Genomic DNA, 21,058 nt, shown 5'->3' with positions numbered 1-21,058 from the left:
ACTTGATTATTCTCTGGCTGCTATGGATAAAGGTTTTCAGGTGGACGCTATTTACACCGATTTTTCTAAAGCGTTCGATAGAATCCCCCATTCCATACTTATAAACAAATTAGAATCCTTTGGAATTCACGGCAACCTTTTGAGATGGCTCACATCTTATCTTCGTAACAGAACCCAAGCGGTGGCGGTTAAAGGTCATACTTCTAGCTTTGTGCCTGTCTCGTCAGGTGTCCCCCAAGGCTCCCATCTTGGTCCGTTGTTATTCAACGTTTTTATCAATGATGTCATTGAATGTTTTCAGCATTCTGAAGTCTTATTGTACGCAGATGATATGAAGATATTCAGTGTTATCACGTCACATAACGACTGTCTCAAGCTACAACATGATCTCGACAGATTGAATAACTACTGCAAAAACAATAATCTATGCCTTAATATTGAAAAATGTTGTTCTATCACTTTTTCTCGTAAACGTAATCCCATAGTTTACGACTACTCTATAAATGACAACTGCCTTAAAAAGGTGACGGAAATAAAAGATCTTGGCGTAAATATTGACCATGAATTGCGGTTGCGGTTAACCACCCATGTTGACAAAATTGTTCGGAAGGCCTATAGTATGCTCGGATTTATATTTAGGCAGAGTAGAGACTTCAAAGATCCTAAAACAATTATTCTTTTATATAATGCTTATGTAAGATCTCACTTAGAGTATGCCTCCACAGTATGGAGTCTTCATTTTTTTGTTCATATTAATGCAATAGAAGGAATTCAAAGAAAAATTGTCAAGCGGATGAAGTACAAATTCAAAGAATTTAATTCTAAAAATATTTTATCCCTTCAAATCAGACGCGAATTCAGAGATCAAATTCTATTATATAAAATCCTAAATGGGTTGGTGGACTCCCCCGCACTGCTCTCCCGCGTCTCTGCGCTGCGCGGACCAGCGTACGCGCTCCTCTAAATTATTCGCTGTCCCTTCCCATCGAACCACTTACGCTAGGAACAGAGGGCCTACCGCCAACCACGTTCGAAGTGTTGCCTCCCTGTCAACCTTACGGACAAATTTACAAGTGCAATAAAGAGGCAACACGTCGAACGTGGTTCGCGGTAAACCCTCAGATTTATCGTAAGAGCGTGTAAAAAATACAATGATAAATATTCTCATGTTGACTTGTTTTTCATTCAGTCAGTACAAAAATTTGTTTCTGCAATTAAGAGCGAATGAACTAATAATATATTACTCTACAGCTAATAGAGCAAAACGAATACCATACTGATTTTGATAGTTTACTATTGTAAAATTAAATTAATGCATGTCACATTTATATTTTAATTTTTTGAATGAAATTGAATTGAATTGTATAAACAAGTCTTGTCTGAGCAACCATAATGAGCTAATTAATTAGTGGAAATTGTTATGGCTTATGTAATATTTAATTGTAATTATCCTTTATCTATATGTGTTATTTTTCGCTGTTTGTTTCCCATTATCAATAAATAAATAAAAAATAAAATAAAGTTAACAACCCACTTTTATAACAAACTAGAGCAAATCAACTGTATAGATAGGTATTATATCGTCGGGTGACAAGCAAAAGTCACTAAGTACTACCAAAAAATTAAAGTAACAATGCACTTTATTATACTTGTAACACAGTTTATTGTCCAATAATTTCAATGGTGTTAGTTAGTGACTTTTTCTTGTTACCCGACGATATGCTTTTTTGCATAAATGGTACCTAAATCTAAAATAACTGGCAGATACTGTGAAAAGTTATAAAAAACCTACATTGATATTTGTCAAATGGGCGTTGTTTTGAAAAATATCTGAACTTCAAAGTATTTTTATGCATACAAGATTTCATCAAGATTTTATTATTTGATTAAAAATATTTCTTTGTTTGTATTATAAAACTCCAATAATCATGACTCACTCTATGAGCAGTCCAAAGAATATACAATTGAGTAAGTACCTAACACGTATTATTTAATTTTCCGCGCAATGTAAAACAAGACGTAACGAATTGAATTTCAACAAACAATACGACATCAGGACATCACCATCAATTGTAGGTATTGAAGTTGAACTAAGATCCAAGTGAGGAAGACCGCCATATAACATTATGGCAAGAAGTCTCGTATTTGTGTACGTACTTCCTTCAGACAAAGTCAGCTTTGCTCGGACAGTCTTGCCTAAGGAGACTGCCTTCATAATGACCTAAATATCTTTCTTCATTAACTAAGTAACTACCGTAAAACGGGGTCAACAAGAATCGCGGGGTGAATAGAGAAATTTTTAAACTTTTTCTTTCAAGTTGTTATATTTAAAAACGTACATCTCTAAAATCAGATTTTTTGGAATACGTATATAGTAAACTATTTATTCTCTACATTGATACCAAACATTGATACCAAAAGAAGTTAATCAAACTGCCTAAAAGTTAGATTTTTTTGACTCTAAAGGAAGGCCTCGCCGAGGTAAGAAATGAAGCCTGTCTGAACTTTGTTCTAGCGGTAAATGTAGTAACATTAACGTAGTTAAAGTTAGCTAACCTGGTAATATAGTATCTGTACTATCTGTAGTACCTAAATAATAAAGAATATCACCAATTTTCTCTATAATGAAGCATTTTTTAGAGTATCAACATAATAATGACCAAATTCGATGCCTATAACAACTAAAACTTCATATTTCTATTCACCCCTTTCGTGTGTCTATCGACCGCGTTTTAAGGATATGGAGAAAACAGGCAGTTTTCTTTGATTTTCTCTGAATTGGGTGGGTCAAAATTGATTTCACAAATGCAAAATTGAAGAACTAACCAAGACTCATAAAATGATGTCTAAATGTTTACTTTTATCATTTGGATTATTGGTGAAAATCGTCCTTGAAGTTGAAAATCGTGTCTTTTCACCCTGTTTTACGGTACCTAATAGTTACTCCTTAACAAAGTGGGTACCTTACCTACTAAGATCTAAGTACCTATCTCTAACTACCTGTATTTTGTTCTGAACTATTTCAGTTTTCGAAACATATCAAAAAGCCAGAATTGCGTTCGTCCAAGCCATGGCAGAGCTGGCAACGAGGGCGTCCAACGTTAAATGTTTGGAAAGCGTCGGGGTATTAGGTTTGTACCTTATGTCATTATTATTTACGACTTTATTTATTATAGTACCATTTGTAGGTACTTGTTGTTTTTATGAAGTCAGAGTAATTTCATCGATTATGGTATCAGAAAATTCCATTTTCGAATCCTGGCAGGGTCGCCGTGTAAGGTGTGGCGTCAATTGATAAAACTTGTTGGTTGAAAGTATTGGTTTTATTCTCATATTTTTATTTATTGATCCATAACCTACGAAATATATAGAGATATATTGTGAAGATGTTTGGGTGCGATTAATATGACGGTAAAAGGTTAAAACCATCTGCCCTCATCTATCTTAAAGGGTGATTCCCGGCAATATAACCATTTTATGTAACATTCCACAACTTGCTCTGACACACGTAACATTTTTAGGTATTATTCGTTCATAATAGAGCCGGACCAAGAAAAGTCTGCAGCGGATTTGATAGCCCACGCAGTGCAAGTGTCATTTATATGTCATAATTTCATAGAAGTTTGACGTTTAAAATAACACGTGCAACTGCGTGGGCTATCAAATCCGCTGCAGACTTTTCATGGACTGACTCTATTCTGTCTTAACGTCCTAAAAGGAGGGATCAAATGGTTATATGGATGAAAGAACTTAAATAGCTCTTGTCTAATGTGCGCATGATTAGAACTTTTACTTGTGGGGTTTAGTTAGATAATTTAGATATCCATATATTATTAATTTTCATGTCTAAAGAGCTCCTACGGCCGCTGCTCTCAGACCCGTGTAGCACAGTGCGGCAGTGCGCGGTGGTATCGGTGGCGAGGGTGGCCGAACACGACGAGGACCTGGCGCGGCAGCTACTCGCGACTGGCATGGCTACCATCGTGTTAGAAAACCTCAACAAGTACAACGTGAGTATTTACTGCACACAGACGTCGGCACGGTGCGGCTTGCTTTTGTAGTTCTCTGGAGATCATATTTTGCCCCCTAGTTAGGGCAGAGGCCATTCAGTTCAGTGACATTCGATCTTGATCGGTCTTGCGGTTTTTGTATAGAAGCAGGTACAAGTAGGTAATATTAACACCTTATGAGGAGTTGCCAAAATGTGTTGGTTTGCTTCGAATATGAGCGGAATGTATTTCTGCGGTTATTTTAACAAAGATATTTAAATATGTACAATACCTAATACCTTTTCTTTTATCTGCAGGTATTTTACAAAAGATCTGCACTATACCTTATGCGGGCTATTGCAAAGTAAGTACCTAACAACAGTAGGTAGAAACAAACAACAGGCGCTGTAGTTTGTTTCTGTCCTATGAAATTGTCGTTATTTTTTTGTCTTTTTGAAAGTGTTTGCTCTTTTAATGTTTTAAAAGTTCGTTGTCTACTTATATGTATTTATATTCGTGTTGATAATATTTTGTATTACTTACAGACACAACGAGGAAGTTGCTTCGTCCATTGTCCGAATCGGAGCTCTTGAGCACATCGTATCGTGTCTTGATGACTTTGACACCCAGGTCACTCTTAAAATAGCATTTTGATTGTAACAAAATTTTACCTTATCCCTTATAGACCACACACAGTAACAGTAAAGCATAAATTGAAACTTCTGGCTGTTCCCGAAGGTTAATTTAAACATAGGTACCTAAAGGTATACAGCCAAAAGTGATGATGGCCTGTGTCAAAATTGTAAGTATGCATTTTTACCCGACTGCGTCAGAAGGAGTGTAATGTTTTTGCACCAATTTTCCTAACTTGTGATACTGATAATAAAACAGTAAACCAGTAAACCAGCCAACTATACTCGTAATGACAGGTGAAAGAAAATGCGGCTTGGGCTTTGGGCTACATCGGCAAACACAATGAAGTTCTAGCGGGCATGGTGGTGGACGCGGGCACGCTCCCCCTCCTGGTGCTAGCCTTTCAGGAGCCGGAGATAAGTCTCAAACAGGTATAAACTAATTCAATAAATAAAAGAGAGCGGAAATTCTTCGGGTCTGATGCAAATGGAGGGAAGAGATATTCGCACTCAGAAGCCAGATCCTTCGCATTCATTTGACATAAGCTCGACGGCACCGTTTTTTGCGCACGCGGATTGTCCATTTTATGTAGAAGCTCTGTCGGTACGGATTACTACGGAAGCGAACATGCGCAACTTCCCCCGAGTCTCATCAGAGAAACCCTTAACTTTATTAAATCCAAAAGGCATCTTTTGGATTTAATACTAACTGGAGGCAAATATTAAATATATATAGCTGCACTTTATTACCCAACCCACATAAATCGGATTTCGCAGATCACAGCAGGTGCCTTGGTGGATTTGGCGCAGCATAAACCCGAAGCAGTTGTGGACGCGGGGGCCATTTGTCACCTGGTGCGAGCATTGGAGAACCAAGACCCAAAGTTGAAAGTATGTATTTGTTATTATTTGTCGTTTATTGTTCTGGTTTTTTTTTATATATAAGTACTAGCTATATTACAAGGAAGACAAATCCTAGTAGAAGGTAGCTAGTCGCTGATGGATAATCGCCGTTAGGTATCATGTGTTACATGACATGGTGTCGATACCGTGCCGCAAACGTGTAGTTACCTAATAATGGTAGGCTGAAGATGAAAAGCTCCATTCCGGTCTATTTCCCAGATATTCCACTAACTAAAACCTCTCAAAATCAGGATTTTGACTAATTACGGTCCGAATTTTCCCCGTTCAGCGCAGCACGTTATGCGCGCTCGGTGCGGTGGCAAGCGCGCGAGCCGAGCTGGCCGAGGCGGTGGTGGCTGGCGGCGCTTTACCGCCTGCCCTTCTGCACGCCGGGCACGACGCCGCGCCCGTGCGCCGCGCCACCGCCTGTCTCCTCCGGGACATCGTCAAGCAGTCGGTCGATGTAAGTTACCAACTGTCAAAGCTGAGCTGAGTCAGTAGCGGCATACTAACATCCGCACTTCATGACGCGCACCCATAGGTAAATCACGAATATCCTATTATGATGGACTTAATTTTGTAGAATTACAAGTCACAATGTTATATCTATATATATGTAAACCGGCGACATTGATGCAATTAACACCCTGGTTAACCAATGATGATGTAAAATTTTAACTATAAAATTGGACCATGGCAAGATGATGCCTGTGTGTTATGTGAACTAGTTTTCGCTGGCCTACAGGCGCGTCTCGATATTGCGCGGCGGCCGCGCGAGCAATGTTGTGACCCTAAAGCCCACTTGCACCATCCCACTAACCCGGGTACTGGTAACCATGGTAACTCCAAGCTTAACCGGTTAACCCTGGGTTAGTGAAATGGTGCAAGTGGGCCTAATAGTATCCAAGACTCGACCTTACCTACTGACTTGAAATTTTCCTCGAACAGCTAGCCCAGCTGGTGGTGAACACAGGGGGCTGCGGGCCGCTGGTGGAGCTGCTGAGCGAGAGCACGGGCGGCGTCAGAGTGCCGGCGTGCATGGCGCTCGGCTACATCGCCGGCCAGTCCGACCAGCTCGCCATGGCTGTCATCGAGGCCAAGGTGTGCATTAATTCCCCGTTGACAAACCTTCTCTTCTTGCGGCATCGGCCAGGTCCGATGGCCTTTCCCATGCCGCAAAACATACCGATGTCTTTGACTGCAGATGATCTTGTGTCGTGACGAGTAAGCATAGCAAAAATGGTCTGACTAGACGAAAACATATGCATCGGGGCTCGTATTTAGATACCTACATTTTACGCAAACTCTAATTTTGAAATTGGCAGGCTATCGCCGTATTAGTGAGCATCCTTCAGAACACGGAGGGCGAGGACGCAGAGCTGTGTGCCGCGGCGTGGACGCTGGGCCACATCGCAAAGCATTCACCACAGCACAGCCTGGCCGTCGCTGTGGCTAACGCTCTACCTAGGCTGTTACAGGTTCGTATTATTAGTACACTAGCAAACCCTGCGATCCTATAGAATACATCGCGAAGCATTCGCCCCAGCCCAGTCTGACCGCCGCCAAGGCCCAGGCTGTTGCGGGTTCACTTAATATAGTAGTACTGGGGCCCTAGCCAAGATATGTACATCGACAAACGAAAAGAAAAATTTATTAAGGCGCGTCTCGATATTGCGCGGGTGCGCGGCGGCCGCGCGAGCAATGTTCGACCGCGGCAAACCTGTATTTTGGCTCGCGAGCCAATTTCGGCACCATCTTGAACTTATGCGCGGCGCCCGCGCGCGGCAGGCGATCCGACGATCGACCACATTATATCACAAAAATTAATTATTCGGAACGAAGTATAGCCAAATAGAAAAATGATCTGTTGCGATAATCACTACATTTACTGTTTCATAGAAACTGTTTAGTGCCGTATAATTCAATTAGAGTACGACACTTTTCATTATCCATCCATGTATGCGTCCGCGCGAGCCATTTGAAATATATACACACCCGTCCCAACTGCGCGCGAACATTCCTTTGCCGGGCGTCGAAATACCGACAACGGCGACAATGAATGGTTCGTCGCGCGGCGCGTTCTAGCGCGCCAATGATCGAGTTGGCTCGCGCGGCAGCCCGGTATCCATTGCGCGCGGCTGCCGCGCGAGCCAATGTTCGATAGCTTGCCGCGTAATATGGAGACGGGCCTTTAGGATGACAGATTCTAAGAAGTCATGAGATCAACAATTCAATCTTTACACAATAAGTGACTACAATAAGGGTCAAAACTAACAGTATTGAAATATTGTGATAAGTATTTACACAAGATTTATTTTTTCATTAATTAAATCGACATGCTCACAGCATCATTTGACTTGTTAAATTATTAACAAAAATACATATAACAAAATTTTCTGTTTTCTAGTGTAAAACTGGTATCAGAACTGGTTATTGCATAGCTAGTATTTTTGTAATATGAGGCTCTAGCAGCCCTTTCACCAGAGCCCTGTATATGAAAAGCTTGTAACTTGTAATACAAGTGGAAGTCCCTTTCTAACAAAAGCTGTCAAAAAAGGACTTCCACGTGTATTACAAGTTACAAGGTTTTGATAGACAGGGCAAAGATCTAAACACTAATTTATGAGTAAATTATGTATTCACAGTTATACACAAACCCGAAGGCATCAGCTGAAGTGCATGCTAGGGCCTCCTGTGCCCTAAAACAGGCTCTTCAATGCTGTCTGCATCGCCCCGCGCTAGAGCCTTTACTGCATGCTGCACCAGCTTGCATTCTCAAATATGTCCTTGCACAGTATGCTAAGGTACCACATTCACATGTTTTTTACACAGTTTTAGTCATTAGAAGGTAACCAAGCAATGTAAGTACTATATTCCACCATAATCAAATAATATTTTTATGGTAAACATAGACTAAGTTTTTAACATATCTATGGTTGTAGAAAAAAGCTATAATTACACTCAGTGTCTACTCACTATTACAGTTCACTTTAGTAAACAGGTCCATCATCCAGATTGTCATCTTCTTCATCATAATCTTCCCCGTTGTCAAAGTAATTATTAGCATAGTCAGTCCCATCATCCAGTTCATCTTCTGGCTCCTGTTCATCTTCCAAGTCCTCATCATCATTCGCTTCAACCTTTTTTACAGTTTCTTCGCCTTCATTTGTTTCCATTTGTTCGTCATTTTCTTCTAGCGTTTCTTTCTTTTCTAGAGTCTGGAATCTCTTATTGATCTCCGAGGGATCGTCTAGGCGCCGTTTACGCGTCGTCGCTCGGACGCGTCGCGCTTGCGGTCGGAGCTCCGTAGGCATATTGTTCCAAACACAGTCTAAAACTTTTCCTTGTTTAGCGTCCATCGCGAGCAGCTTGTACTTGTCCGAGTACCTTTCTACGTCGTCAGTTCTTGTTTTCGGTTTGACATATGCGGGAGAGTCGTGGAGGAATCCAATGAATTGGTCCTTAACGATCAGCATATAGTCGGTAGCAGCATCACAGGCGAGAGGTAATGGCTTGGCTTCGAGTTTTGGAAATAGTGGAGGCGGCGCGAGGGTTGGTGCGGTGTTCTCGCCACGCGCGATGCCTAACGCCTGCAGCTGCTCATGTGTTAGCGATAACGTACTACCACGACCGCGACCACGTCCCGCCATTGTTATGTTATGGACAGTTTCATTAAATTTTTAAAACATCTTAGTCCTGCACGTTGCTTTGTTGATATTGGTATCGGTAACTTTGACATGTCTCATGACATTGACAGTTGACACTTCAGTAAAATTGTTTAAGACAATGTTTTTAACACCAAAACGGAGATCGAAACAATAAAGTCATGTCATGAAGCTTAAAATCTCGGAGTAATTAACAATGGAGCCGCCATTACCAGGCGGTCCCCTCTGTCGAAAATAGGCGGCCAATGGTCAACCTCATGTATGGACTGACGTTTATCTGACATGACGTACCTATACATTTGATGTGCCCCTCCCCCGCAAAAAACGGCAGACTATTTTGTACCGAAAATTTTAGACATGGCGTCTCCGTTGGTTATATCCTCCAAGCTTAAAATCGTTTCCCTATTTATTTTTGAGAACTATACTTGGTCAAACCAAATTGTCAGTCAGTAAGAACCGAAAACTATACTCATCCTTTTCGTTTGAGTGTTAGTACTAGTGTAAGACAAAGATAGTATGATTCTCTGTCTATGATTGAAATGAGACAGTCCTGAAAACTATATGTTTCTTTCTAGATATTGCCGAACGACGCAAGAGCAAGGAGACTTTTTGTAACAACTGGTGCATTGAAAAGAATTCAAGAGATAGATACAGTTCCAGGGACGTCCCTAAAAGAATACATTAACATAATAAATAGTTGCTTCCCTGAAGAAATAGTCAGGTAAGCTAACTCGAGTGCCTACCGCCTACGAAATTTCTTTATTTGCCTCTCTATCGCTCTTGCAAATTTGAGTGATAGAGAGCCAGCTAAAGAAATTCAAGGTTGGTTGACCACACAATATAATCCTTTAAACTGACTGAACACTAATCTGAGGCCCTACCACGAAAAACTAAATTTCTTTATCGCTCAAAATAAATGCAAGAGCGGTAGATAACGACATTTTGATTTTCGTGGGAGGTCAATGAGAGGCCTACTGTAGTCGATCTATATTTCTGTAAAAAAGAAGACATGTTTATCTCCAACGATTGCAGCGCCATTATCCTCATTGGACTATTATTTTGTGTTTTCAGATATTATACACCAGGATTCTCAGATTCATTACTTGACAGAGTAGAAGCATTTACGCCTCAGGTAATTTATAATAACACAATTTCTCAAAGGCGCCGCCCGCCTTTTGTTTTCTGACGATGCAGTGGCCCCGGCCAATTCTGATACCCTCGCAGCCTTACTTGCTAAACATCCACCCTCAGACCCGAACCTTCTTCTTCCTGATCCCCCGCAGCCCAACGATCCCAGTCTGCGTGCATCCACCGATGATGTTTTCGCAGCCATAATGTCGTTTCCTAATGGTTCCGCAGGAGGCCTCGACGGTTTGTCACCACAGCACCTCAAAGACCTCCTGTACTGTGGCTGTGGTGACACCAAGGAAAGTCTCTTGAAGGACTTGACGGCCCTTGTAAATACCATGCTGGCTGGTCTGGTCCCTCCAGAGATTACAGGCGTTCTGTACGGAGCCAACCTTTGCGCCTTAACTAAAAAGGACGGCGGTATTCGGCCCATTGCAGTTGGCACTACCTTGCGCCGCCTCACTGCAAAAATTGCTTGTCACTCCATCCTCAAGGAACTTAGCTCAGAATTACAGCCTGTGCAGCTTGGTTTCGGTTCCAAGAGCGGCTGCGAAGCCGCTGTCCACGCTGTGCGAACCTATATAGAACATCAGACAGGAGAGGTTCTTCTGAAGGTGGATATCTCCAACGCATTTAATTCAGTAGACCGGGGCGCCTTGTTGACCCAAATCAAAGATAAAATCCCGGCTACTTATAATTTTCTTTGGCAGTGTTATAGTTCCCCTTCTAAATTGTTATACCAATCTAACCTCTTGGCTTCATCCGTAGGATGTCAACAAGGCGACCCGCTCGGCCCAGCAATTTTCAGCCTAGCCATCCATCCCAAAATTAAAAACCTAAAGTCAAAATTGAATTTATGGTACCTTGATGACGGGACCCTAGGTGGTGAAGCGTTTTCAGTTCTCGGTGATTTAGAAAAATTAAAAACAGACCTCAGTATCATTGGCTTATCTCTTAACTTCTCGAAATGCGAACTCTTTGTTACAGACTCTTGCCCAAACAAGGAAAGAACAATAGAACAGTTTGAACAACTAGCTCCTGGAATCAAAATTATTACAAAAGAAACGCTTCACCTCCTTGGTTGTCCCATCTTGGACCAATCTTTTGAAAATTTCATAGATACAAAAATTCAAAATTTTAAGGCATCCTCACATCGTCTGATCAAAATTAATATACATTCGGCGTATTGTATCATTAAACATTGTTTATTCGTCCCAAAATTTACTTACATTCTCCGCGGATCACACCTTTGGAAACACCCTTCTTTGTTATCAAACTTGGACAACTTAGTTTTAGAAACACTCACCACCATTTTCAACATTTCTTTTGGCGAAAGAACATGGACCCAGGCTAGCCTACCCATTAGGTTGGGCGGCCTGGGCATCCGCAAAATTTCCAGCGTGGCGCTACCCGCTTTCTTGGCTTCGGTACACGGTGCTCAAAACCTCATCGGGAAAATTTTAGCCCCTTCCCTTGGGGCCCTGGAGGCTTCGCACTGTACCGAGGCCAAGAACGTATGGCATTTAACATGTCCTAACACAGACCCGCCTGTCAACCCATGTTCGCAGAGGCAGTGGGACGAGCCTCTCTGCCGTCTAACTAGGAACCGTCTCCTAGATTCGGCACTTAGTCCGACAGATCGCGCTCGTCTTCTTGCCACTGCGGAATGGGAGTCGGGTCTGTGGTTACAGACACTACCATCCACAACTGTGGGCACATTGCTGGATAATACTACATTCCGTTTGGCCACATGTTTAAGAATAGGGGCATCAACAAACATACCCCACCGGTGCCAATGCGGAATTATGGTGGATAATCTGGGCCACCACGGCCTCTCATGCAGCCGTAGCGCTGGAAGGATCCCCCGCCACGCCAGCCTCAACGACGTCATCCGAAGGGCCCTTGTCAGTGCCAAGGTACCGGCGGTCCTCGAGCCCAACGGTCTGGCCAGGGTCGATGGCAAGAGGCCTGACGGAATGACGCTGGTGCCTTGGAGTATGGGACGGCCACTTGTCTGGGACGCTACGTGCGTTGATACCCTGGCGCCGTCCCATATTCCAGGCACCAAAGTTGGCGCTGGTGCGGCCGCATCCTCGGCCGAAAGCCTCAAACGCCGCAAATATGTCACACTAGGTAGTAGCTATATATTTGCGGCGTTTGGTGTGGAAACCTTGGGGCCGTGGGGACCTAGCGCGCGTCGCCTCTATGGGGAGTTATCAAAGCGCCTCATAGAGGCCTCCGGTGACCAGAGGGCTGGCCTATATTTTGCCCAAAGGATCAGCATTGCCATCCAGCGGGGCAATGCGGCTAGCCTTCTGGGCACCCTACCTACGGACCATGACTTAGGGCAAATTTTTTATTTATAAGTTTTAGTGATTTGTTATAAAGTTGTAAAAATGTTATTAAATAAAATTAAATTTCTCTAATAAAAGTAAGCCAATCTAAAAGCATATATTATAATGCTATACCTTTGTACATGTTCCGCCACTGCACAAGTGCCTTATTTATTAACTTCTGTCATGTCATGGACTATAGATTCTTCAAGTCAAGTGCGGGTTGGGGACCTCACATCACATACCAAGGTATACTTACAAGAATTATTATTTGTTCCAGATACCTGAACTATTTACAGACAGAGTACCTAGTGATTGCCAGAGTGAATTAACAGTAGAAAATGCAAATTAAACAGTAATAATTAATCAATGTTACATTTTATTCAATTAAAGTTATTTTAATTCGACATTGGGTTTGTTTTTCCCACAGGCCCATCAAACGCTAGTTTTCCCCATGGTCCAAACGAGTTTTTGAACTCTAACGGTCCTTCCTCCTATATTAGATTCTTCAATTGCCATCGATTGTCCGTAGACATTGTACCTGTTGAATGTTAAATCATGGAAGTATAGGCTAGGCTAGATACAGTAAGGTAAATCATTAGGTGGTGGTAGACATCATCTCTTTATCCCATTATTTTGGGAACCCAACATAAATAGTGTGATGACTGATGACGACCTACTAAAATAGGGTCGTTGCGCTAGTTTCCGTTCACTTAACAGATTCGCAAATAATATATTTGATTTTTAATTTTCTAAATGCGAAATATCATTTTTATGTAGACAGATATATTGTTTTACACGTAAAAATATGTGCACTAATGTAGATTTATATTCAAATTTCGCCAAGTGGACGAAAACTGACACATCTACCCTACTAAAAGCACTTGTCACAGATGAGATGAAGCACTTACTCGACTCCACCCAAGATGTTTAGAATCGTATCACCACTAGTTTCAGCTTCTATGCGATCTGGACGTCGCCGGGTAAAGTTTATCTTTAAGTTCTGGAGAGCTTCCTCCAAATTTGTAGCCACAGTCGCAGGTAAAGCCTGTAATAATAGTGACCAATTTCGACTGCGGGGTCATTTCAATTAATCGAAATATTTTTCATGTTTTATATTATTAACTAGAATGCCATAATTATATATCTGGATAGCGAAAAAGATGTGTGTGACTCCAAGTTAATAATGTAAAGCCTGCTCCACACTTTGTGCGCGAAGCCGCGAACGCGAGTGTAGAGTCGAGATAGCTGGGCTATAACCGCGAAAATCGAAGTTTGCAAATTGCTGGCATTTTTCTGTCACTCTACGCCCCCATTCGCACGGCAGCTTTTTTAACGCGCGTTAAAAAAGCGCTTGAATCTACCCGCACTCTAAATTCGATTTAACGACCAAGGCTTAAAGTCGAAAATCCAACAACGCTTGATAAAAAGCGTCACCGCTGTCATGTGAATACATACATGGCATTGGCATGGTTATCCATTTGTGTCATTCAAACGCTTTTTTAACGCGCATTGAAAAAGCTGCGGTGCGAATGGGGCCTAAGTCTTCGTTGGAGTAAAAATCTGCGAAATCGACTCCACACTCGCGTTCGCGGCTTCGCGCACGAAAGATATTTCGATTAGTTGAAATTTTATTGTCCCCCTGCACCTTGTTTTCACTCGAGCTAACGAAATATTTCACAAAAGAAAAATCGAATCTTGAGCGTTGCGAGGGTTAAACAAAGCACCAGGTTGCAGAGATAGAAAATTGTTTGTAGGGGGATAACCATCCCTGCAGCTGACTGTACTTATATAAAGATATGGCCGTTACTGTAGTAATAGTATATATCTACATAGGTTGCAGATGTACAGTCAAGCTCGTATGTGTAAACTTACAGGTGTAATGTTATAGATGAAAATTTGACGATTATTGCTTTACCTTCACTAAGCAAGTCGTGTCGCTTTCCACATTTGTAGCACTTTCAATAACCTGCACAAAATGCATGTTACTCGTTTCCGTTCTAACTGCCTACTGGCTATATGTAATCATAGTTCCTACTGCAGTTTTGTGCCTTATCAAGCATTTTGCGGATGTTTGTGGTATTTTCAAAAAGATAACTACATTTATGCAACAGTCATTTATTTTAATAGGTCAATATAATTATTTACAACAAATAATAACCATAATTAATAAGCGACTTTTCTTTTCATCTTCAGTAAACGTACCTGAAAAACAGAAAAAAAAGATGTAGCACAAACAAAATATATGATGAAGTAAAATATTACTTAAGATTTGTCAGTAATTAATTATCTTCAAAGATATCTAGATATATGCTTGTCTATGGTTGTTCATCATTTACCAGAGCTGTGTCCTGGTTTTGTCAATCATTTTCAAAGTTCATCAAATGTGAACCCGAAGTGTAGTAGTCACCTGCAATAATATGTTACTCTTCGAAGGCCGCATAAATATGTGACACGCTCTCATGGCCAGGGATCGGAAATTCGGGTGCTTTTATACCTAAACTTCGGCCTCAGTACCTACACCGCGTTGTTGTTGAGTAGTATGGAGGCGGACTCAATTTAATTTTGCCAATAAATTTACCGGGATTTCCCGAAATACTGGCAATTAGGATACATATAGGTACACATACGAATTAAAGTATTTAATTAACATATTTCAGCTGTTTCTTTTTACAAAATATGTGGGATGCGGTAATTTTTTTGTTACACCCTGATTGTAGTTCTGTTTCGCTAAAAATAGTCATAAACTAAATATTTTGACAGTTATCACTATTACGTGATCCGCGATCCTGGTATCCCGGAACTTAAATAATTAAAATAATATTTTTAAGAAGCCGACTCCATACTTGCTGAGCTTTTTCCGGGAATTTTCTAAGTTTAGGTATAAAAGCAACCGAATTTCCGATCCCTGCTCATGGCTCTACAAATAAGATCGTGTCAGATATTTTTACGGCTTCGTTGTGAAACATATTATTGCAGGTGACTGTACTAGTGATCAACAGTATGCCTGGGGCAATGATAATCTTAATATGACATTGGATTGGAATTTAAAATTATTCAATTCAGGAAAGGCTTTATTTACCTGAAAGTATATATTTTTCGTTCCATAGCCGTGCCGTAGTAGTCTATAGATTACCTGTAACCAAAAATAATTGATTAGCACAAGTTTTTTTTTTTATGTTACCTTACACGTATATACATGTGGTTTCAGATATTACCATACCATATTCTCCCCACGGTTTTGTGAGCCAGGGATAACTAAGCAGTTCATCATATTCATAATCAGAGATGTGACTTATTTGAAATACTTGTATTTAAAATGCAAATATAAAATGCAAAATACCTATTTTGTATTTTATATTTAAATACCTTTTGAAGAAAACTATTTTGTATTTTATTTGAAATAGTTTTTGGGACCTATTTTCTATTTTCAAAATACAAAATACTTTATAGTAGGTAGGTAGGAGTTACAATCTCTTCTGATGTTACAATCCTGGCAACTCTCTCATTCTTTTAACATGGAACTGTTGAATCTGTTTAGTAACGTCGCACATGACCACAAGCGTAGCGAGTGGTTAAAAAAGTGGAATCTTGAGTGTTGGGAGGGTTTCAAGGCACGAGAGGAGAACAAACTATTCTGCCCTGGTGAAACAGAAACGAGACGTTTTCATCACACTAACGAGAGGCATTATACTAGCTGTGAAACATTACAAATTAATGCTTTAAAAGTTGGCCGATAAAAACCATCATCCATACCTACATCCTACCGGTTAATATGAGCAAACAACTAGAAATTTGCACTTTAGATAGAGGATTGATTTCAAAGAATAAAGAGAGTCTTTTCAACTCGGAATACTTTTTAATTCAGACTAGGTATTCACTACTCAGAGTACCTTTTATCGAAAAGTATTTGTATTTTAAAAAGGTATTTTGAAAATACCTATTTCGTATTTTGTATTTAAATACAAATTCAAAAACTATTTTGTATTTTGCATTTGAAATAGTATTATCAAGGAAGTATTTGTATTTTGTATTTAAATACTTTTTATAAAGTATTTTTCGCATCTCTGTTCATAATACACTATTTCTATTTATATTATTTCATTGCAAACCGTGCCTAAATTCGTCACGCGTTTCGTTTTCGGGTCCACGTTATCCTATTCTGCCAAACTGGATGCGTTCAAGAAGAGAGTTAACATTAATACAAGATGCGTAAATAAATCATTTATTAAATTGCATCTGCTAACTACATACTTTGCTAAGTTAAAAATTCAATTGGCAAGTAAAGCTATCCCTGACCAAGGCTGTTCTTGCCAACGAAAGTTTTAAGAAGGCGAAAATAATTATAGTAGCTAGAACATAAATGTGACGTTCCACGGCAAAAGGTACCTTATGGCGGCTGGCGCTTATGTCGCATAGCGCCGTAATAATATTGGAGCGGTGTTAATAATAGCGTAAGCGCCAACCGCCATATGGTACCTTTACCCATGGGACGACACAAATTATTTTACAAATGAAAAGTATTATTACCTTGTAACTAGTCAAAAGCTTGTTTAACTTTGCAGCCTTCACACCTGAGAACAAAACAAAACAGTGATTAATAGAGGTCCATATATGTACATATCATTTACAACTTGTATGTGTGTCATTTCAGATGTTACCATACCATATTCTCCCCACGGTTATGTGAGCCAGGGATAACTAAGTAGTTCATCATTTTGAACATAGGCAAGATTTTTTTTTATTGTATTAAAAAGATTTTACTCTACAAAGAATACAAACATAGATGTAGCAGTGAAATACAATATAGGCTGTTAAATAATTACCTGTGACAATTCAGGTTGGCGAGGAGCGTGACTCGATATCATACGACGTCTGTGCTTCATTCATTCAGCATCTTAAAATAAAGCAACGGGTTAATACGAGTATTCTAATAAAAAAAAGTCTCGTACAGTTAGCGTGTCTATCAGATGTTACCATACCATATTATCCCCACGGTTTAGTGAGCCAGGGATAACTAAGTAGTTCATCACATGGTTAACTTTAGTACAATTCATATTAAGAAAAAAATGCTATGAATACCTCAAATATTTATCTCAACCATTAAATCAATCAAAATAATTTTGAGAAAGATTAAAAACTTACCTAATCGTTCTAATATTAAATTGTTGCACCATACTCGTACCGTAGATCTGAAAAGAAAGTAATTGACATTAAAAAAAGTGTTTCCATACGATTTTTTTTGTACTGTAGTTAAATATTTTATCAGTAAAAAAATTTCGTCAATGAAATTATGATATATGCTTGTAAATACCATCATGTAAATATTTAGTGAACAGTATCTTGATTGACTTACTATAAAAAAATATATATATTTATTATGAGATAGTATACCTTTACCAATAGGTGTTTTCAAGTGTGCCAAATGCTGTATGCTTCTGAAAAAAAGGACAACTAAATTAATATGATGGTATTGATGGTTGGTACACCAATACTTAAAACTATACTTTTTTCAATAATCAGGATAGATCAATCATCAAAATACAGCTAGGGGCGATACGTAATGTCATCACGGTAAGTATGTTTTAACCTCCAAAGGCCCAAGGCACAGAATAAATAATAGTACTAGGTACAGAAGATTCACTCTAACAAAATGCGTCTGTTATGATTAGGACAGATATGACCGCTAGGTGGCGACAGCGCCACGCGCGGCTTATGGCTAGCCATCAAAATTGGTGTGGGACGGATGTACTTGTAGCTACCTGTTGCAAAGCGACGAAATCGCGGAGTGAGCCACGCCTGCCCAGAGTGCCCAGGACCTTGGGCAGGCGTGGCTCACTCCGCGATTTCGTACCTCCTACCTATAGTACCTCCTCAGTTCGATGAAACTTAAATCCTATTCAATTGGAACAGTCGCTTTTGCTTTGTTGCTCTACAAAGCAAAATCAATTCTATTTTCTACACCATAGGTTCAAATTTCAGTGGCAAATTTGGGATTTTTCATTTTTATGGCTGGGCCTTAGGAGGTTAAAACTGAGGGGTGAGATGCAATGTCCTGCATGAGTAGACATTTAGCTACAATTTGGCTGATTCAGCTTCTCATGTACTGTAAACTGTAATTATTTTAAAAACTTACCATAAGATTAATTCCTCTCCCACATAGATCACGGTAAGTAGGCAGTAATGTTACTGGTATTTGCAGCACACCATCCTGTAATTAAGAGATTTGGATTTTGAGTTTAACATAGTACATTTTATGCTACAAAAAGATTTTTTTTTCATCAGAAAAGATCAATCATCAAACTACAGCCAGGGGCGATCCAAAAAGTCATCAGAATAATAATGTAATGTTTTAATATATATATTTTTTTTAACTTACCTCATTCTCAATTTCCTCTTGCAACTTTGATAAGCTGGCCGCAAGGTAGCTGCACTAGCCCATCCTGTAAGTAATAGATTACATTGAGCTACATATACATAATCATATTAAAATATTTTAATTTTTTTTTGTTAATCAGAAAATATCAATCATCAAACTACAGCCAGGGGCGATACAAAAAGTCATCACAATACTAATGCAATATTTTAAATGAATATATTTTTTAAACTTACCTCATTCTCATTTTCCTCTTGCAACTTTGATAAGCTGGCAGTCATCCTGCACTAGCCCATCCTGTAAGTAATAGATTACATTGAGCTACAAATACATAATCATATTAAAATATTTTAGATCTTTTTTGTTAATCAGAAGAGATCAATCATCAAAATAGCAGCTAGGGGCGATACAAATAGTCATCATAGTAAAAAATATATATTAATTGAAGTATTTTACTTATTGAATTCTTTTACTAACCTCAATATTAATTAGTTTCCAAATCCACTCATTGCATTGTGGTCTTCATTTTACTATTTGAGGTTACTCTTCTTCTTCTACCTAGCGTTATCCCAGCCTTTGCCAGGATCCGCTTTCCTCCACTTTGCGCGATCCTGGGCGTTGGGTTACTCTGAAAATAAAAATAATTTTATTAGTATAGCTTCATTTAGTTTCAAAATGTGATTTTGAATTATTTGGATTATTATCAGAATAGATCAATCATCAAACTACAGCTAGGGGCGATACATATAGTCATCACAGTATTTTGAAATAAAATTAGTTTAAATTTTAATTTAATATGATTTAAACTTACCATTTGTCATTTTTTCAGTATCATTCCATTAAACCCTTCAAGAAGTCCTTGCCTGTAAAGAAACGAAGAAAAATTAATAATGATGAATTTCCCCGAACAAACTGATTTAATGATCTTGAACTATCAGAACAATCAATCATCAAATATCAGTTAGGGGCGATACATAAGTCATCACATAATTATTAAGAAAACGCAAAATAAAATAACTAATAATGGTAACTAGGTTTTGCTCACCTTAAAAATAATCGCGGTATGTCTATTTTCAATTTATATCTGTTGTTCAATTTGATTCCTGTAAATAAAATAAATCTTTAAAATTGAGATATTTCAATTGCAATCAATATTAAAATAATATATTATCAGGAATGATCAATCATCAAGAATCAGACAGGGGCGATACATATAGTCATCATTTAAAAAACAAAATTAAGCCACTGTACTTGTGGTAGTTTGTAGAGGCAGTATTTTTGTAATATACTTGAATATGGTAAAACTTCTTACCAATATCCTTTATACAAGTCTGTATTTTAATGTCAATCTGTTAAAAAATATTATAAACTTACCAAATAGTAGATATATCCTCTGGTTTGTTTTCATGCACAAATTCAATCTGTAACAATGTAATACAGTTATTAAATTTTCAAGAATAATATAATTAATTCATTCCGAGAATATGAGGATAAGAATACTTGTCACACTCAACCCTTGGTTATGTGGCCATGAGATCACACAACTTACACGGAGTGTGATAATGTTCCTGACCAGAGTCACACATGACAGTAGTTCTGTTCACACATCGGCTTTGGCAGGGTCTCACATTTATAACTATACACATATGCATACACACTAGTGCATTGAGCAAAAAAGTTAAAACTTGGTTTTTGTGTTTCACTAGTCGTAAATTATTTCATATTCAAGTTGAAATATGACAGCAAAACACTGTATGTCTATTAAAATGTAGCCGATTTCACCTGCAATAAATTTTGGGTAATAAGAAGAAACTCACCAAATAGGTCTTATAGTTTATCCTCATGCACAAGATTGGAGACCCTGTAACAATAGAATACTACTATGACTAAATGTTAAATAGTAAATAATATTAATGTAAATTTGTCAGAACTAGAATAGTTGTCACACTCAACCCTTGGTTGTGTGGCCATGAGATCACACAACTTACACGGAGTGTGATAATGTTCCTGGCCAGAGTCACACATGACAGTA

The 21,058-nt window shown here is 39.1% G+C and overlaps 3 protein-coding genes across 4 annotated transcripts; 1 reads left to right on the top strand and 2 right to left on the bottom strand.

Moving 5' to 3' along the window:
* Window positions 1-1,800: 1,800 nt before the first annotated feature.
* Window positions 1,801-13,057, top strand: LOC134668998 (sperm-associated antigen 6-like). 2 transcript variants are annotated; one of them, XM_063526516.1, is made up of 14 exons: window positions 1,801-1,968; window positions 3,027-3,131; window positions 3,877-4,010; window positions 4,307-4,353; window positions 4,535-4,619; window positions 4,919-5,053; window positions 5,399-5,512; window positions 5,814-5,987; window positions 6,473-6,625; window positions 6,850-7,002; window positions 8,170-8,328; window positions 9,765-9,910; window positions 10,261-10,321; window positions 12,931-13,057. In XM_063526516.1, the coding sequence occupies exons 1-14, from the start codon at window positions 1,929-1,931 to the stop codon at window positions 13,000-13,002; spliced, it is 1,578 nt and encodes a 525-aa protein (XP_063382586.1). In that variant the 5' UTR covers window positions 1,801-1,928; the 3' UTR covers window positions 13,003-13,057. The 2 variants fall into 2 exon arrangements, with proteins under 2 accessions (XP_063382586.1, XP_063382585.1); XM_063526515.1 differs by having other exon boundaries at window positions 3,853-4,010.
* Window positions 8,475-9,242, bottom strand: LOC134668999 (DNA-directed RNA polymerase III subunit RPC7-like). Its single transcript, XM_063526517.1, has one exon. The coding sequence runs from the start codon at window positions 9,172-9,174 to the stop codon at window positions 8,515-8,517; it is 660 nt and encodes a 219-aa protein (XP_063382587.1). The 5' UTR covers window positions 9,175-9,242; the 3' UTR covers window positions 8,475-8,514.
* On the bottom strand, window positions 13,012-14,762 carry LOC134669001 (uncharacterized). The gene is made up of 3 exons (XM_063526520.1): window positions 14,569-14,762; window positions 13,562-13,698; window positions 13,012-13,191 (listed from the first exon to the last, which is right to left on the bottom strand). The coding sequence occupies exons 1-3, from the start codon at window positions 14,632-14,634 to the stop codon at window positions 13,086-13,088; spliced, it is 309 nt and encodes a 102-aa protein (XP_063382590.1). The 5' UTR covers window positions 14,635-14,762; the 3' UTR covers window positions 13,012-13,085.
* Window positions 14,763-21,058: the final 6,296 nt, after the last annotated feature.

Source organism: Cydia fagiglandana, chromosome 11, assembly GCF_963556715.1.
Source record: "Cydia fagiglandana chromosome 11, ilCydFagi1.1, whole genome shotgun sequence".
Taxonomy (NCBI): domain Eukaryota; kingdom Metazoa; phylum Arthropoda; class Insecta; order Lepidoptera; family Tortricidae; genus Cydia; species Cydia fagiglandana.
This window is presented reverse-complemented; position numbering and strand designations above follow the sequence as displayed.